The 18,102-nt window shown below is 34.1% G+C and overlaps 1 protein-coding gene across 2 annotated transcripts in view; it reads left to right on the forward strand.

The window, feature by feature from the left end:
* The window catches only part of CWC27 (CWC27 spliceosome associated cyclophilin), a 116,536-nt gene that overhangs the window by 80,999 nt on the left and 17,435 nt on the right, over positions 1-18,102 (forward strand). The window contains exons 11-13 of one of the 2 annotated variants that reach the window (XM_074166896.1): positions 2,320-2,417; positions 13,122-13,231; positions 16,132-16,235. In XM_074166896.1, the coding sequence (XP_074022997.1) occupies positions 2,320-2,417; positions 13,122-13,231; positions 16,132-16,235 (312 nt within the window). Of the gene's footprint in view, positions 1-2,319; positions 2,424-13,121; positions 13,232-16,131; positions 16,236-18,102 lie in introns of both variants that reach the window. The other variant, XM_074166897.1, reaches the window with a different exon arrangement.

The raw sequence follows: 18,102 nt of genomic DNA on the forward strand, positions 1-18,102 counted from the left end.
GTGGAATCCAGCTTGGTACTTAAGCAATTTCACTGAAGCTTTCTTCACAAACTGTGGAAATAAAAGGTTAGCATTTTAAAGAATGAGCTACTTTTCTGTTTTCAAAATATGAAATTTAGGAAGGAAATACTTTTGGGGTTTGTATGCAACATTGGCAATGCCATTTCAGGAAGAGAAAAAACAGTTGAACAGTTGCGTGTTAATTGTTTTCCGTTTGTGCATTTTGGCCCTTCAAAATGGTGGTAAGTAGGCAGGGGAGGAGATTACACCTGCTGTGGGATTACCTCTTTGTGTTGAGGGAGGGAGGACAGCTTCCAGGCTGCAGGAAGTGGCAAGAAGAGGAAGAAATAGAGGGAGAACTGCAGCATGGCAGCTTGACCAAGAGAGCAAGTTTGGAGCAGACAGAGCTACACCTCTGTGGCAACAGAAACTTTCCAGGGACAGGAGGCAATTTACTGCATGCAAAGACCTGTGCTTCAAAGATGCAGGGGCCAGGTACAGACTAATTTGTAGTCCTTTATTTTGATTCTGCTCTACCTCATCAATTTGACATTTTCTTATTTACAAAAAGTCAGTTATTTCTAGTTCTATTCCAGTAAATCTGGCTTGTGAATATAGCCTGGCTTTGCTATCAGTCAGTTCTTGTGGCTTTCTCTTTAGCATGCAGGCTTTATGGATTACCTTTCTCATCAACCTGACTTGGTAAAGTGAACCTAGGAATAAAAAATATAGAAAGTACGGAATCTACAAGGAGCAAGTATCAAAGTCCTGGTTGACCTAGTACTGATCATAGAGGGAGCTTGAAAAAACATTTTAGTATTAGGCTGTCTAGGAATTAGGACTTTCTGTCTTTTTCAAAAAAACCTCTTTCCAGTTGGAAAAATATAACTATTATTGACACATATGTTGTTCCTGCTGTACAACTTCTGTAAGAAATACTACAGTATGCTAGATTAGTGTTGTAATGCAGCTTCCTTACCATACTATCCCCAGTTTATATAAAAGCAATGGAGTTACTTGCGTTAAAAATGTCTTTTTATCCTTCCCCTATGATTTTCTTCTCAGGATAGAAAAGTAAAAGCCTTATGTATAAGCTGTAAATCTGGTTTCATGCAGCTTCTGCCACACTATTGAAAATTAAGACCTACTGCTGTAGTTGACTGTTTTAATGCTTTTACAATGAAGTTCAAAAGAAGTCATCACCGTACAATTCCAAGTCTTTGCTTTAAAAAGGCCGTTGTGTTGTCAGTAATGGTATTACAGCTGAGAACTGAGGTACATAAAACAGCTGCAGGGAGGTGCTTGCATGCTATGTTCCTGCATGGTAATTATTGCTGTTCACTGGCTTTGATGAATACTTAATGGAACTTAATTTATTGGGAAAAAAGGTGGGAATAACAGATTCTAACACCAGAAAAACTTGAAGCAGTAGTTATCGTTCTGTTCCACTGGTAACCATTAGACTAGCACAAATAGGCATGAGCTGAAATTCAAGGAATTCCTGTTAAACATCCAAAAGAGCTTTGTTTGCATTGAGGGAGGACAAGCAGTGGTTGCGCTGAGAAGTTGTGGAGTCTCCATCTTTGGATATTCAAAACCTGACTGAACAATGCTCTTGGCAACCTATTCTGGCCCTGCTGTGAGCAGGAGAGGTGGACTGGCTGATCTTCAGATGTCCCTTCCAGTCTGTGATTCTATGAAGACGGGTATTTCAGTTGATATTGTCACAATGACTTATAAATTTTGGGTTCTTCTTTCTATTGTTACCTGATTTGGGTTTTTTGGTAAAATTTGTAAAGTGAAATGAATTTTCATAGGTAATAATATATGCTTACATAGATATCATGTCTTTATCACTCACAACTACTACAGTAAGAACTACATTGCCTGTCCATCTAAGAAATCTAGGATGCTAAGATTTATTACTTCAGTAAACAGAATTTTGTAACACGTGTAATATTTATTTGGCAGTGCCTCTGTTTCAAATTCTCTTTGTATGGTTCTCATGGTTAAATATTAAAATGCTAAATTAAAAATACAAATGAAAGTTCGTTGTTTTATTATTCATGTCCTTGAGATATTTCTAATGGGGTCTTAAAATAAGTCATCTGTTACGTTCTTTTGTTGTCTCTGCTAATGAAAATATGAATCTTCTTAGGTTCTAATTGATTTTTAAGCCCCGTTCCATGCATCAGTGAGTCAGTAGATTCCCATTGTTTATATCAGAGATTTACTGCCCATTAACTTCGATTCTGTTTCTCCTGAGTGGCTTTACATTCCCAGAAGATTAAATTCTTGTAAATATTTTTGTCTTTGCAGTGAGGAGCTACGGAAAGAAGCACGACAGCTGAAACGTGAACTGCTGGAAGCAAAGCAGAAAAAAGAAGAAAGAGCTTTAAAACCCAAAGAAAAGGAAGGTAAGAGTATATTATAGCAGATGTTGTGTAGATCTCCAGTTAGCATTACAGCTTTAAAGTTTTTCAGTAGTTTTGTGTTTCATGTGGACAAATGTAGACACTATGTTGTTGAAATGTAATTATTTTTTTCCCAAGAAAATTAGTTTTCCCTAAGAGTGTTAGTAATGTAAGGATGCCAGTATATGGATAACTTATACCAGTAGTATCCATTCTTTCAAACAAGGTAGTATTTGTCTTTCCAAACGTTTTTTAGATACATCTGTGTAGCTGGGCAAGCTTCTAGAGTTAAAATATCATGGCATATGATTGAATTCTTTGGTGGGGACATATCTATTCTGACCTCTGACTTGGAAAGTCGTCTTGGCATTCCGACTTGGAAAGGTACTTAAATGCAGATGGTTAACTTTGAACTCAAAGCTACTGACTTCAGACTTTTATGCATCATATGACACCAGTGGAACTCAAATGCAGAAAGTCAGTTCCATGTTTATTTTCCATAAACCTTAGCAAAATGGGATCTTCAGATGCCCTCTTCATTGTCAGATAAATTTTATACTCTATTTCTTTCTAAATGTGCATAAATTGATAAGTTTATAATAGTATGTAAGGTGGATGTTGTAGTGCTGAACTGAAGGGTAAAAAACAGGCTGTTTTTTAGGCACTCTGGAGTTGCCAGACACGTTTTTGGAGTGGATTCTTGGTCCAGTTCTCAATACTGTAAGAAATCTGGAAGAAAATATAAAATTATTTAGAAAAAATTCCATGTAACACATAATTTAGAAGAGCAGTAGAAAGTTTAACATTAACATCAATGTTTTCAGCAAAAACTCATGGACGCTCTTGAGTAACAGGTAAGCTTAGTCAGCAACCAGTTTTGCAAGAAAAAAAATGTAGTATATTGAATTTGTATACGAAATCTAGCACCAAATTTTACAAAGTAGTGGCTCTGAAAAAGTTCTAGGAATCGTGCTCAATCACTGAATGAATATAAGATCTCATTGGCAAGATAATGAATGCTGCCACTGGTCACGTAAAAAAAACCTTGCAAGTAGAAGTGTAGAAAAGGTAAAGAGTAGTCTTATGTACATATATGATAAATTATATTGAATAGTGCCATGTATGGCAGTTGTAATACTATGACTTAAACGTTATCCCTGTTCTGGTGCCAGTTAAGTCAGAAGACTTGCTGTGGAGCAATTTGAGTAAATCCACCTTTACAGTGACTGATTAAAGTAATACTTGGGCAATACTCATAGTTACTACTATGGTACAGTTTTGAATGACACTTTTTATTCAAGGAAGGGGAGTTTATATACTAGGGTTGTTGGATTTTTTGCTTTCTTTGAAATAAATAGCAGGTAGGAGATAAACCTATGGAAAATCTGTAGGTAACAGCTAATGGTGAAAATAATCTTGAATAATCTTGGTTTTCCTTTTTGTGATTACTGTCAGAGTACAGGAAGTGGCGTCTTCCAGTACCTGTTGAGAAAGATACATGGCAGGAAAGAACCTATTCAACATGTTCTTGAAGTACCTAACTAAAATTTCTGAAAATAAACGTATTGTAAAATTTAAGACAAAATTTAAAAGACATTAAATGAGATGCAAGTAGTGAGGGGCAAAATGATTAATGAAAATACAGTTACAGGAGATGAATGAACAAGAAGGGAGTTGGTTGTCTTTGGCTAAAGAAAGAGGAAATAAGCTTGAATGCTTGTTTTCACTCTGTCTTTAGCATAGTGGTCAACTTTGATCATATGGTTACATATGATCAGTGACACAGAAGGAAGCGTTCAGGTACAGAACAAGCAATTAGAGATGACTTAGATAAATTATGTGCTTTAAAATCATTTGAACTTGATGACGTTCACTGAAGCATATTAGGGAGTTGGATAAAACAGTCCCAGAGACATTAACATTAATAAAACATTAACAAAATGCTTTTAAGAGAGTTGTTTGTAATCAGTCTGGAAAGCAGGAGTCCTGGGAATCTGTTTATTAGTGATCTGGAGAAAACAACAGATTACCTTTATTAAATTTGCAGACTGAAAAAATATATGAGATAGAGAAGGGGAAAAAATGTATGTGCTAATGTTGCATTTTCATGCGCAGTTGTTAAAATGAAGAGCTGAGTGGCACCCTCTCTTCGCTTCCACAAGTCCATGTTGGAGCTGTTACTGATCTGGTTCATTTTAAGTTGGAAGAAGTGTTCTGTTTTTTTCTTTGGTAGGATAGTTTTGTGCTGGGTTGGTAGATTCAGTTCACAGCTAGGTATGTAATCAACACTTTTTTCTTCACCCATGCTTTAATATTTTTTCTAAATCCATTTCTAGCTCTCAGTTTGGATATTTTTTCAGAGCCAGCAGGAAGCAAAAAAGAACAAGGTAGAGATTCAATCTTAAGTAAATTTTTTTTAATCTGTCCTTAAAAGTTCAGGAGTCAGATTGTCTTTGCTAATTTATCAGGACACCAGCTCACTTGTCAGCATTGCCAAAATTCAGATTTAGAGAGAGGAACTGAGCTTTTAAATAAAACAGATTTTTAAATGTAGAGTAAGTGTCTTTTGCAACGTTTTACAGATCACATTGTATGTCATTTGAAGTTTCATTTGCTGTCTTTAGTAAGTAGTTTGTTGCCATGGTTTAACCTCAGCCAGCAACCAGGACGACACAGCCGCTCGCTCAGTTTCCCAACCTTGATGGGGTGGGGGAGAAAATCAGAAGAGTAAAAGTGAGAAAGCTTGTGTGTTGAGATAAAGACAGCTTAATAAGTAAAGCAAAAGCCACTCATGCAAGCATTAAAGATGGAAACTTACCGTCTTTAAATACTTAAGATTCAACTCTTCCATCCCACTCCCTACCTAAATTAGACATATCTTAAAGTATCTACTAATTAATTAGTTCATCTAGTCTTCTGCTAGTTTGTATCCAACTGTTCAGTATCTTTTTTGGTGTTACAACACTTGGAAACAAGTGCAATAATACAACTGTGCTTTTACAGTTAATGCCTTTGTAGCAACAACCACACAACCACAGCCACATTACAATGTAAAATCATGTTCAATTTGTTTTCTAGTACGAAACTGAAATATATGTATTTCATTATATGCATTATATGCAAACTTTGGTTTGTATATAATGAAATCTAATAGCAGTAAAAGTGTTGTACCTGAGCAAGTAATTTTGCCCTAGAGTCAAAAGCATTTATTACATCTCACTTCTTTCACTTAGTCATTTTTTGTTTATTGGCCTGAATTTTCATCAGTGCTATAGAGCTGTCAACATGCAAGACAGTCTGATAAATTTGTAACAGTTTACCTATTCCATATTAGTTTACATATAAGAAATTGCATATATTTAAAACAGACTACTATCAGGAAATGAAGTGTATGTAGCAAGAGATGTTTCCATTGTTCTCAGACTGGCCTCTTGGGGAATGTGGGATGGAGAGTGAGTTGTGTCACACTGTATCAGGTATGTCTATGAGGATGGTGCAGACACTTGGACAGTGGCTGCCTATGCTCTGAGTTGGCTGCATTAGGAAAAAATGCTAGTTCAAGAGGCTGTGTAACTGCATTAATATGATTCTGTGCTTGATTAAGAAACAGTGGGTCTCAGCCAAAACTTGAAACTGCACTCAGAGAAATTCACTGAAGATCACAGAACTGTGAGAATAAGGCTTAGATCATACTGGACTTTTGCAAGATCAGAACGAATTCTGAGAGGACGCTAATAAACAGGTGGTAGTGAGACACATCTATTTTATGTCCACTGACAGATCTTCATTAGCATTGGTATCACACTTCAAATTGTTGATGTCACATATTATGCCTACCTAATTTTTTTCTGTATTCAGAGATTAGAGTAATTAAGGAAGATTGGGTTGTGAAAATGTGTTTACATTGTTTCAAGAGGACAGAGAAAAAACCTAATTCCCTCTGTACATGTTTGATTATAACCAGCCTTCCAATTTGTGAATAAGATTGTTGACTATGCCAGACTGCTGTCAAGACCTTACTTTAAATAAGATGTTTTTCATTTATGTGACATTTGCTGTAGTGATGCCAGAAATTACATCAAACACTATAATTTGAGTGCTGAATTACTTCAGCATTTCAAAGTACTTAATCAAATATTTGAAAAAGATACACTTTTCAAAGTTCTATAGTGTAAACCTGTGAATATACTTCAATGAAATTTGCTTTAGACAAGTACCATCTGCCCAATTGTTTAATTATATGTTGGTTTTAAATAGTAGTATTTAAGAAGGACTATTTTAGGTTTTTCTTGTTAGAACATTTTTATAAACTGTCTGATAGTCTGTGGATGGTAAAATTTAATTGTCACACATGAGAAAATAGAACAGCTACAAAATACTATGAGCAAAGAAACCCAACAAGTAAGGTAAAAAACCAACATTCAAGTATAAGAATTCTACTGAGGCATTATTTTCTGCTTTAATTGTGGTACAGGAATCAAATGATTGAAGCGTTTGGGAAACTCCCAAAATCTAACAAGGTTGCCAATTTAAGATTATGTTTTATTTCTGTTTTATTATTAAGTTTGGGCAATGTCAGTGGCACTTAAACATTTAAGTCCTGTCTTACATGGAAAGATGCTTTCTTGAAGTCTGAGGCTAATAGAATTTTATACCCTCGAGAACATCAAGAAAACAATGAAATCCAAATATTGAGGGTTTGTGAATTATGCAGCACAAATACAATAAGTATGAAGATTTTACAGTATATACAGTATAGCTCCATTGTATCAAAGTATGCATCTTGCACTTTTGCAAACCTTTATGTTTTCTTCCACTATTTACATTTTTTGTCCTCATTTAACCTCTTAGAGTAACCCAGCATCCCTATTCAGTCTCTTCCCTGCTAAAGTGAATGTTTTTTCCTCTTGTCTCTCTGTCTACAAAAGAAACAAGGACAAAAACCTTACTGTAAGCCAGCTTTGATTTTAGTAGTAAACTTAAGCATATGCTCAAAATTAACTGACATTAGACAATTAAGCGCTTTTTAGACTGGGACTATGAGCCTGAAAGCTACCAAATTTCAGAAATGTTCACCAGAAACTTCCACTGTTGCATATTGAAGTGTACACTGTTTTACAAGTTGGTGGGCTCTGCACTTTCAAAGAAATGCTTTGAAGCTCTAAGAATTACTTCTAAGATTTTGTTATTTGAGTTGATTAAATGAATGAAAAAGTTTGTTCTAGAACTGTTGGTTTTTTCACTATAGCAAACTGAAAATCCAGTAGTCAGGTCAACCCTGGAAGCTCATTGGGTAAGCAAATCTATTCAGTTATTCACAGTTAGTAAATATTTCCTCTTACCTAACTTGTAAGCAAACAGTGGCTCTTTGGGAACTTAGGCCAGAGCTATAGTAACAGTAACTGAATAGAAGTTAAAGGTACAATGAAAGCCCAGGAGGAGAATTAGTCCTAAACAAAAATATACTGGAGAGTATGTTATAAATTTTCAAGCATAATGCTATTTCATATTGTATTTTCTGGTATATTCATTTTTATACTCATTTACAGCAAATTAATATTTTTATTTTCATAGACATAGTATTTAATGCTGGAAGAAAATTTTTTAAAAATTTTTTTAAGATTCTAGAAGTGTCTTATCTGTCTTAGATCTTAATTTTATGAAGTGGCTTTATGTTTTCCATCTGTCACTTCTGATAGGAATAACATTTTAATTTATGAAATATTAACGCATATCAGAATTTCTTTTGTAATTCATAAGGGTTTTGTTTGGTTTTGGAGCAAAAATAGTTTTGCATTTCAAGATTTGAATCTCATTAAAATTTTAAAAATCAGTACTGCATATCTCTGTAATTCCAGAAGAATGCAATATTATCTGAATATTGATGAATAGCTGAAAGTGGAATGTACTGCACAAATACAGGAATGTGTTTTAGGCCTCCTATTTTAATGCACAAAAACATTCAGTCATAACTTCTTTCATTTCAAACACAGAGTTGTCCAGCATTTCTCAGGTTTTTGTTTTCCCCTTCAGTATTTAGTCTAGTTATACCATGCATTTCTTGACATTTCTGTCTAGTAGGTCTTTTACCATATGAAATGTGTCATCTGAGTTTCTAAAGAGTGCATTTGAAACACAGATGAAAATTAATGGGACCACCACATTTAAAACATATACAAACTCTGCTAAATAAACTGGGGCGCCTTTTAATAGAGATTTCTTTGTACACTCTCCTTATTACCTTACCTTCGTTCTTCATGAACTCATACTTACGTATGCAAAGTGCATTACAAGAGTTAATGGGATTACTTTTGTGAAGTTCAGCATATCAGGAATCTTTTGTAATGTAAGATACTTAAGTCTATTTGTGTAACAATCTTCATGCTAGCTGTACCTCATCAAAGAAAAAACATAAACCAAAATTCTTTTATTGATCCTCGTCAGTACTGTAGACTCTTTCTTTTTTATGGTGATATTAAACCTTCAGAAACAGCAGGTATTTTTCTCTGTCACAATATGAATTGTTTCTACCCTTCTGAATATTAGTGTGGTTCTGATAATACTTTCAGCAAACAAAACCACTTCTTTTTGCAACAAACTTTTTATGCGCAGCTTCATTGTCCCTTTCTTAAAAAGGAAACAAAATCTCTAGATTTTATACAGATTCAACCTCCTTTATTACAAAGTCAGTCATTATTACAAAGTTTGTCAAGACTGATGCAAATAATAAAATGATAAAATAACAAAGTTTGTACTGTGGAAAATTGTATACATGCTGTCAGAAATCTATTTGTCTCAAATTGTACCTTATCTGCCCCAAAATTGGTGTACATGTTAAGCCACTGTTACTCCATCTGCAATGCTAGAAATGAAGCACAGTTATTAAGGCCGACATGAATATCAGCATAGGCAGTGATTGCACTTTTCTTATCTACCATAGTCAGCCGCCTAAAACTCATACTTCTTAGTTTTCATAAAGCAGAAGATAAAATTCAGTTGCAGTTTCTGAAATAGAGTGTGTCTGATGCAACTTTTGTTGTGTGTTTATTACACTATTAAATTTACCAGGTGCTTTAGGAATTAAGCTTAATATCAAGCTTTCTCTTCTGCTCCACTTCATATTTAGGGATTGATATAAAACCATCCAGACTGCCATTCAGTTCAGTTCAACACCCTTGGATCAAGTTCTCATGTCTTTGTTATACTTCTGCAATTATGTAGTTAAAAACTGACATCATTTGAACTGTTCCTAATTTAAGTGTGAGCAAAATAAACCCTTCTGTATTTTTTTAAATCAATCTCTTCCTTTCTGGTTTAAAGACTTCTGAATCTCCTCCTTAGTTTCACGCTATCATTGTAAACCGTATCCCAAACCCAAAGTTTTACGTTAGATTAAACCATCAGGTTGGCATCTGTTACTCCTTAAAGGAATATTTCAGGATAGAATATATCTGGAAGAAAATAAGTTACTTAAATGCTAAAGTTTTTGTCACAGTAAGATGAAGGTTCTCTAGACAGTAACTCAAGCTAGCTGAGGTAAATAGCAATATACTTAGAAATTCTGTTAAAAGTACAATGAAGTGTATTTTAAATAAGGAAGGATGTCTTTTTCTTTTTTTTTCCTCACTTTCCTTACTGACAGAATGTAAACAGCAACTTGTTCAAACTAAGGAAAAAAATCTTTCTTTGCCTGATGCTATTTACACTTTGTGGTGAGAAGCCTCTAGGGCACAAGTGTGCAAGATCCCTGTAACTTAAACTGGCATCTTGTGCATCCTGTGATACTTACATAAGGTGTTTAATTGTTATTTCACTGCTGTACATCTGTGTCATGTTTAATTTATTTTTGTCTGAATAAATCCTCTTAGATTGAGGAGTTAGAAGCTTCAGTATTTTAAGACTGATATAATGATCCTTATCATTCTGCTGGATCAGCAAGGTGGACCTAAGTTTGTCAACCTTGATGTGAAGGTCAAGTCCATCACATGGTGTTGTGGTTCCTATTTTTCCCATCTCTATTGCAGAAGATTTGGAGGGGCTCTGGGATGCTGACTTGGAGATAGGAAGTATCAGCCAACAATCCATTTTTACACTTTAAAAAGGGTTTTAAATTTTTAAAAGGTTCTTCCCACCAATAAATCTTTCTTCCAGATGTTTTCTTTTGCTTCCTAATTACCTGAGTTTATTTATGCAGACACAAATAATTTTATCAAAGATTTGATACTTACCAAAACCGAATATTTTATCTATATTGAAAAATAGACACTGTCTGTGGTTTTGAAATTATTGTTTGGAGTTTTAAAATGTGTTAGAAACCCAATGATTTAGGAGCTTTTGAAAGTCCTTTCTGTTGTATTACTTGCTTTTAGTGTGGAGTAATAGGTTGTAAGACCTCATGGAGAAATACAAGCATGCCTTTAAGTCATTTTAATGAAACGTGCAGAAATATGATGCATACAAGTGCATAACTGTTTTGGTTGACTCACTCTGAAGTTAGTTCAGGTGGACCTGATTATCTTTTGTCTAACTTATGAAAAGGCTTTCCTAGGAGGCAGAGAGAATGAAGTTGAGGAATAGAAAAACTCTGACAGGCAAAGACCCAAGAAAACAATAATCTCAAGAAAAGATTTAAACTGAAATTTAAATTGTTTGTGTTAACAGTAAGCGATAACCATATGAGTGTGATAAAAATACACAAACACACAACTGCAGGGGAATTCAATCTATTTGTATGAGAATTATATTTGAGCGGCACTGGATTAAGCTAAAGTCTTAGTAAAAAGACATGTATGACGAAGGATTGCATCTTCTTTAAATTCAGCAAATTTATATTGAAGTTTGGATCTCAGATTTAAATGTTTATGGCCAGTTTGAGATTGACGTTTTCATAAGTTTTCAAGAACACTCTTCTGAGTTATTTCGTTGATCATAGAAAGGCAATTATACTTATCATCAGGTAAATGGGATTAATTTCAAAGTAGTCCTTTAGTTAAATGCCACCTGAAAGGTTGTTTTCTTTAAGAAAGCAGGTGGTTTTGTAGTTCAAGTTATTTATCTGGATGTTAGCTAAATGTTAGTAAAACAAGGCAATGTGTTGTTTCCACACAGTCAACAAATTTGATTGGATAAATAAATTTATGCAAAAACTAGTGTTTTGTCTTCACAAGGGGTTGATCTTGAGTTAAGAATGGGTTTTTTTATTAGTAGAAGAGACTGAGATAATAGGGAGAAAGATGGAGCTGAGACATTATAATTTGTTTTATACTGCACTTTGTTATTCTCTTCAGTTGATCTGAAATTATGCTGCATGAGATTTTATGGCAGATTTGATTTCATTCAGTCATCTGTTTAATAATCCCTAAATGTCTGTGTGTATGCATTTATCTTTTTTGGTGTTTCTAGATACTTGGGTTTTTTCTTTATCTTGCTGGTATCTGTAATCCTCTGTTGTTCATTATATCCAACATGTCGACTGGAAAACAGGAAAAAAAAGCTCTGAATGATATTATGTATGTTTGATTGTTTTCCCTGATATTCTTTAAATACATACATGCAATTTATAAATTAGGATAAAAAGAAAATAAGATATTTTATTTGTAGAAATATATAAACAAATATTTTATATGTAGATGTACAATTACAAATTTATTTCCTCTTATTATGAAATCTTATGTTTATAAACTTTATAAAAAACTTTAGGTGAGAGAGAAATTTAGTTTGGAATCAGAATTTTTCTCTGTATAACTGTCAGCAGTCATCTAAAAAATACTGATACGGGGCTTTATTTAAATTTACAGTTGATGAGGACGTATATCCTGAAATTTGTTGAAACAATTTCCTTCATAAATATTTTCTGTTCATCATTTCAATGGACATCTGTAACGTTGTGTTCTTCTGTTCCTTACCAGGAATAACAATCCTGTAAATAGTGTAAATAAATTTCAAGTATACGAAATCAATATGTGAATTATCTTAATGCTATTCAAGAGGATGAAAGTGTGAAAGGATGGTGTTGATCACTTTTGAATACAGATTTTGTCCTGTTAAATTATTAATTTGTCATGTCTGTGGATATTCTGCAGAGAAGAAACTGTTAAAAAAAGGCAAGGGAGAGTAGCTGTTGACTAGCCCAGATATTACTTTGTTAGTACAGAGGTTTTTTTCCTGATTGACAAGGTGGACAAAATTAAAATGTTATGGGTTTTTTTCCCTATTGAAAGATCAAGGATTTGATTTTTGGCTACTTCAGCTTACAAAACAGGAAAACTGTGAATTTGTCTATAGGCAATATTTGTCTGTATTTGTCTACTCTGTAACAAATAGTCACATGATATTAATGCACACAACAGTTCGGTTGCTCCAAGAAAGATCTTCAGAAATGAAGGTAAACTTGTAAAAGGGGTTACAACAGTTTTCATTTCTCATCTTAACATCAGAGTTTTTGTTTCTGTTACTCTGCTTTCCCTGGCTCCATAGTAAAATAAAGTTGAAACAAAAATTTTTGGACTCATTGTCTGCCCAGTACAGTGTTGTGTTTTTCATTTCAGCAAGTAGCAAATCATTCTACTTGCTGAGAAAGCAATACAACTGAAACAATTTTTGGAAGTGTTTTGCTTGGTATTTCAGAAGTCACAAGTGATCTCCAAAATGATACTAAATCATAAAACCAAATTTAATTTGTTTAACCAAATATATTTCCTTGTTCAGAGGAGGAACATGCTCCAAACAGTGTTGTTGAAGAATACCTTCAAGAGAAGAGAAAATATGAAGACAAGCGGAAGCAGCAGCCAAAGAAAGGGACGTCTCGTGAAGATCAGGTAATAGTTTGACAACCTGGGGAAAAAATTGCAGAAAAAATTCTGGAAATGTTTCTATTCTCATTTGTGTAAAAATAAAGTTTAAAATCCATTATGTTTTATTTTTCATTAAAAGAATCTTATTATTTGTAAAAATAAATATGTACTCTTCGATCACCTATCTGATTACCCAATGATGTTTCAATGTGTATTTGAAAGTGCTATCAGTTTAGTTACTAAAATCTTCCAAAGGAAATGCTGCCCATGCAGAAGTATCCTTGATTACATTTACAAGAGTTTGCATTTCTGTACAGTACTTTTCTTGGCTCTGCAGCTTGCCATAAGATAACATTGGGACAGAGGTTTGCATACTTGGCATCTGTTCAAGCTGGGGTTTTTAACATTTTAAATTGTTTTAAAGAGATTAAATTCATGCACACCTTTTGGTGTTGTGAAATGAACAGAAATAGTTTTTAACTGAACTGACAAAAGAAAAGCCTTTTTAAATATAATGAAAATTATTTTTCAAAATTAGCTAAGGTTTATGTAGACTTTACATAAACCTTATGTTTATGTATAATGCATATGGTTTATTATGCATTATATATGCATAATATATATATTATGCAAATATGAGGGAAGTAAAGTTTGATATAAATATTTGTTTTTTCTACAATGGGAAAGTTTGAAACTGTTGAATACATGAAACTGCCTGTGAAGTGGAAAATACCATTAACTTAAAATCTGAGCAGTACATCAAACACATTGGTTTATAAGTGCATGTCAATGCAGCTATGAAGATGTTCATAATCAACTGTTGAAGCTAGAAGGGATTGGAAACTTGAGGCTTAGTAACATCAAAGCAGTGGTTGGCAAACCTTTATACATGCAGCGAGCTGATTTAGCTCTAAACTAAGAAGTTTATGGAAACTTTGTACATTCAAAAGCCCATTAACTTTGAATCAAAGAGTACTAAGGCTCTGTTGGCAATGTGGATCAAGGGACTTAAAACCACTTCTAATGAATTTGTATCAGCCCTGTCCTGGACATCATAGGAAAATAAGATAAGATGACAGGGATGTATATTTTAGTAGATCTTAATTTTGATTTATGTAACCCTGCTAGGAACTATTCAACAATAATTAATCAAGTTCTTTGTAATACATTTCACTTGTGGAAAACTTCTTTTAGCCTTTCATCCCTCCTACCTTGTCCTACAGCACAATACCATTTTCCATCCTCTGTACAAGAGTTAAAGAAGAGGGGAAAAGGTATGTGTCTCTTTACAGTGTTAGATATTGGAAGTCCTAACCTTATAATTCTACAAGGGTCAATTTATAAAGTTATTTGATCCATAGTATGGCATCTAATCACTTACTGCAAAAATGCCTACTAAGGTATTTCAAAGTTATTTCTATCACCAGGTCTATTCACAGGAGTGTTGGTACCAGAGAAAATTAGACAAGACACAAGGACGGTGGCTGTGGTTGGTCACAATTGCGTGTAAAAAGGATTAGTTTGTTTTCTTCTGATGGCCTAGGCAGCGATTTGCTGTCTCAGGTGTGGCAAGTATGGGACTTGTTTGCAGTAGTATGGAAAGCTATAGAGCTTGAATGATTTGCAGGCCCAAATAGCTTTGAAATTTTCCTCTCTCCCATCTTAAACAGAAGATTAAACCGAAAACAAAAAAAAAAAAAAAAAGCAAAAAAACCTCCAAAACCTGCCTTTGCCTGTGCTAAAATATGTTTTTGAAAGGATTCAAAAGCCAGGAAACTCCTAAAGTTAAGATTGCTCCCAGAAGGAAATTTGATTCCAATGAACACTTCTGGTATTTCCTATTTCTGTTTTCTATCCCTGTTTAGTTTTTATTCTTTTAAATTTGAAAAACTTGACCAAACAAAACTAAACAGCCATACAGAGGTGTTTTACAACATAGGTGGCCAACCTATCACCTACAGATCAAATGTAGCCTGCAACATAAATTCAGTGAAGCGCTTATTCCCTGATGCTTTCCTTTCCAGGAATGTCTCAAATATCAGCAAGAAGTAAGCTGTGGGCTGTGCAAATTATTCTTACGGTCTGCTCTTTTTTGAAGAGACCCCTCTCCCATCACAAGGCTTAGGCATACAATTCTTGTATGATCAAAATATTCCACATGATCAGAAGCAAGGCCTGCAGTTTGATCTTCATGTGTCACCTGAGATTTGATGACTTCATTGTAGCTGAAGACTGGGCGATGTTAGCTGGAGAATAAAATACAAAATATAAATAAGTATGAACTTAATGTATGCGGCATAAGAACTTGCATCTGTAGAATTAGTTATAGTGGCTCATCACATTTGAGTCAAAACTTTAAATTTTTTTCAATGTTGGTACATAATTTAAAAGATCAGCAATTGAAAGTATATATCAATCAAACTAGGTCTTCAAAGCTTGAATGATCTGTAATTTATACAATGGATTGCTTTAGGAGAAGAAAAAAGGTTCATGTGGTAAAATCTGGTGTAAGACATCAGTGTTTTTTAATCAGCTATTTTATTCTGTAGAATAAGTAGCCACAAGGTTTTATTCCTCAAATATGCATTTTGATTTCACCAGACAGCCAGAGAAGTGGTCTCTCACATCTGTGGGGTGCCCTTCCTGCTTGCTTTTGCTACCTCAGCATTACTCACTCACTCTTGCTTGTTCTCTCGATCGGTGCTCTCAATCCATTCTTGCTTTCTCACCCCTCACCCCAACTCTCCCTGCCTCATGCTCTCTCACTTGCCTCTCTATGGTGTTTCTTTCAAATTCATGTGAAACATCTCTCTTCTGTCTCTTTATACTCTTTCTCAAAATAATAATAGTTTAAAGATGCCGAATATGCCTGTTGTTGTGTATAAGTATATATAGCTTCTCTAAAACCATGTATTTAATTTCAGACACTGGCACTGTTGGACCGATTTAAATCTAAGCTAACCCAGGCAATTGAAGAAACTCCTGAAAATGAGGTTTCTGAACCTGAAGAAGATAATGATGAAGGATGGTGAGTTTTTTTGGATTTGGATTTCTGTGTTTACTACACAGGAAATCCTACTGCACTAACATAGTCTCACTGTTAAGCATAAATTTAAGTAGCAGAAACACTAAATATGAAGATGGCTGCTGCAGCAGGAGTCAGCTAAACTCTGCTGGTCTAACACTCTTGAAAATAAGGTGAGAGAATAGAAAACATTTTTCTTTGTGTAGTGTTAAGTCCTACTAAAACTCTGTGTTGGTCGTGGTAAGTATTTTTAAAACTGATGGATGAGATTAAGATAGACTGATAGACTCATCTGAAATGTAGGGCGACCCTAACAAAGCAGGTAGCACTGGAATTGATAACGTGCTGCAGAAGTTATTACCTCACCACCTCCCAGACAAGGAAGCAACTTGTACCATGTGTCTCATGCTCATCTTCCATAGAAAGAACCCATCTTAGGTAGGCAAGGGGATAAAAATCAGTGTGATAAATCAATAAAAAAAATCAGTATGATAAAAATCAGTGTGATCCTGAAGTCCTAGACTACAAACTGTTAGTTGATAGTAAAAATATCTGCAGAAAATGGCTAGGAAAAAAGCAAAAAAAGGTAACAAAAGTGTTTTTTAAGGATAGGTCATCTCTTTTTATAAGGTGAGCAATATAGCTGGTCTAATAAAATGGGCTGTCTCTGCCTACAACTTTTTCCTTGGGTGTAGGCATAAGCCATCACAGCTACAGCAAAACTATCACTAAAATAGAAACTTTAACAAAGTTCTTGGCAAGTGTTTTAAGAAATCAATATTTCCATCTCTCAGACAAATTTAAGTTATCAAGTGAAAATAAGTAATTACATATATTTTTTTTTAAATAATTATATATAAAACATATATAATTATATATTATATACCCTTACGATCTTCCTAGAGGCTCCCGTCTTGGGAGAGGGAAACCAATGGAATGCCTACCTGCCCCCAAATCTCCAAAGCACCAGTAGCTACACCTGAAAAAAATTGAATTACAATAAGTAGAAAACTAAAATGTACAAACATGTGCCTTAGACACCTTTTTAAAATTGAAAATAAATGATGTAACTAAATGTGATTAAAGCATCCTGCATCTGTTTTGAGAGGACTCATACAAAATTGTAGATAACCATGTTACTGAAGTTGTCTCAGATGAGAAGACAGCATTGGTAGGAAATGCAGACTGTCTAAATAACCTAGTTATTTTTACTGTCATTCTACAAATGAAAAGGATATGCATACTTAAGTGAGAAAAGACTGTGAGGAAAGATAATTTATGGAAGGAAAAATGATTTTCACATCTTAATTTACCTTTTTTTTCCACATATTGATAAGTTAGATTCTTCAACTGTCTGTAAGTTACACGTCAATTTACAGTAAGCTATATTATAAAAATGCTTGGGTTTTTATACATTGAATGAGAATATATTAAGACTAGGTGAAGATACATTCCATAAAAATTAAAAAAATAAAAATAAAATCATATGTCATGAAAGGTAAGCTCAATTGCAAGTTCTGAGACCAGTTGTGTTGATGAGATTAAAATTTTAGATCACTTCTAGATAATTTTTCCTTTCGTATTTGTATCATATACATGATGAATCATTGCATATACTATAGTTTAGTTAGATAAAGCTACACAGATTCTGCAACTTTACCTTCACACCTTCTTGCTTTTCACTGAATCAAGTTGAGGCCTCACATGGGAAATTCTAGGATTTGCAGAAAACTTCAGGTACATGTACTGGTGGAAAGACTAACACTAGTAGTATAGCACTTAGTGTAGAATTCTTGCAGTTTATAAAACAACATTTTTATGTAAGTAGTGGGTAATGAGTGTATTTATTTTTCAGTATTTCTTTTTGGGC

This window comes from Numenius arquata, chromosome Z (genome assembly GCF_964106895.1).
Source record: "Numenius arquata chromosome Z, bNumArq3.hap1.1, whole genome shotgun sequence".
Classification (NCBI taxonomy): Eukaryota; Metazoa; Chordata; class Aves; order Charadriiformes; family Scolopacidae; genus Numenius; species Numenius arquata.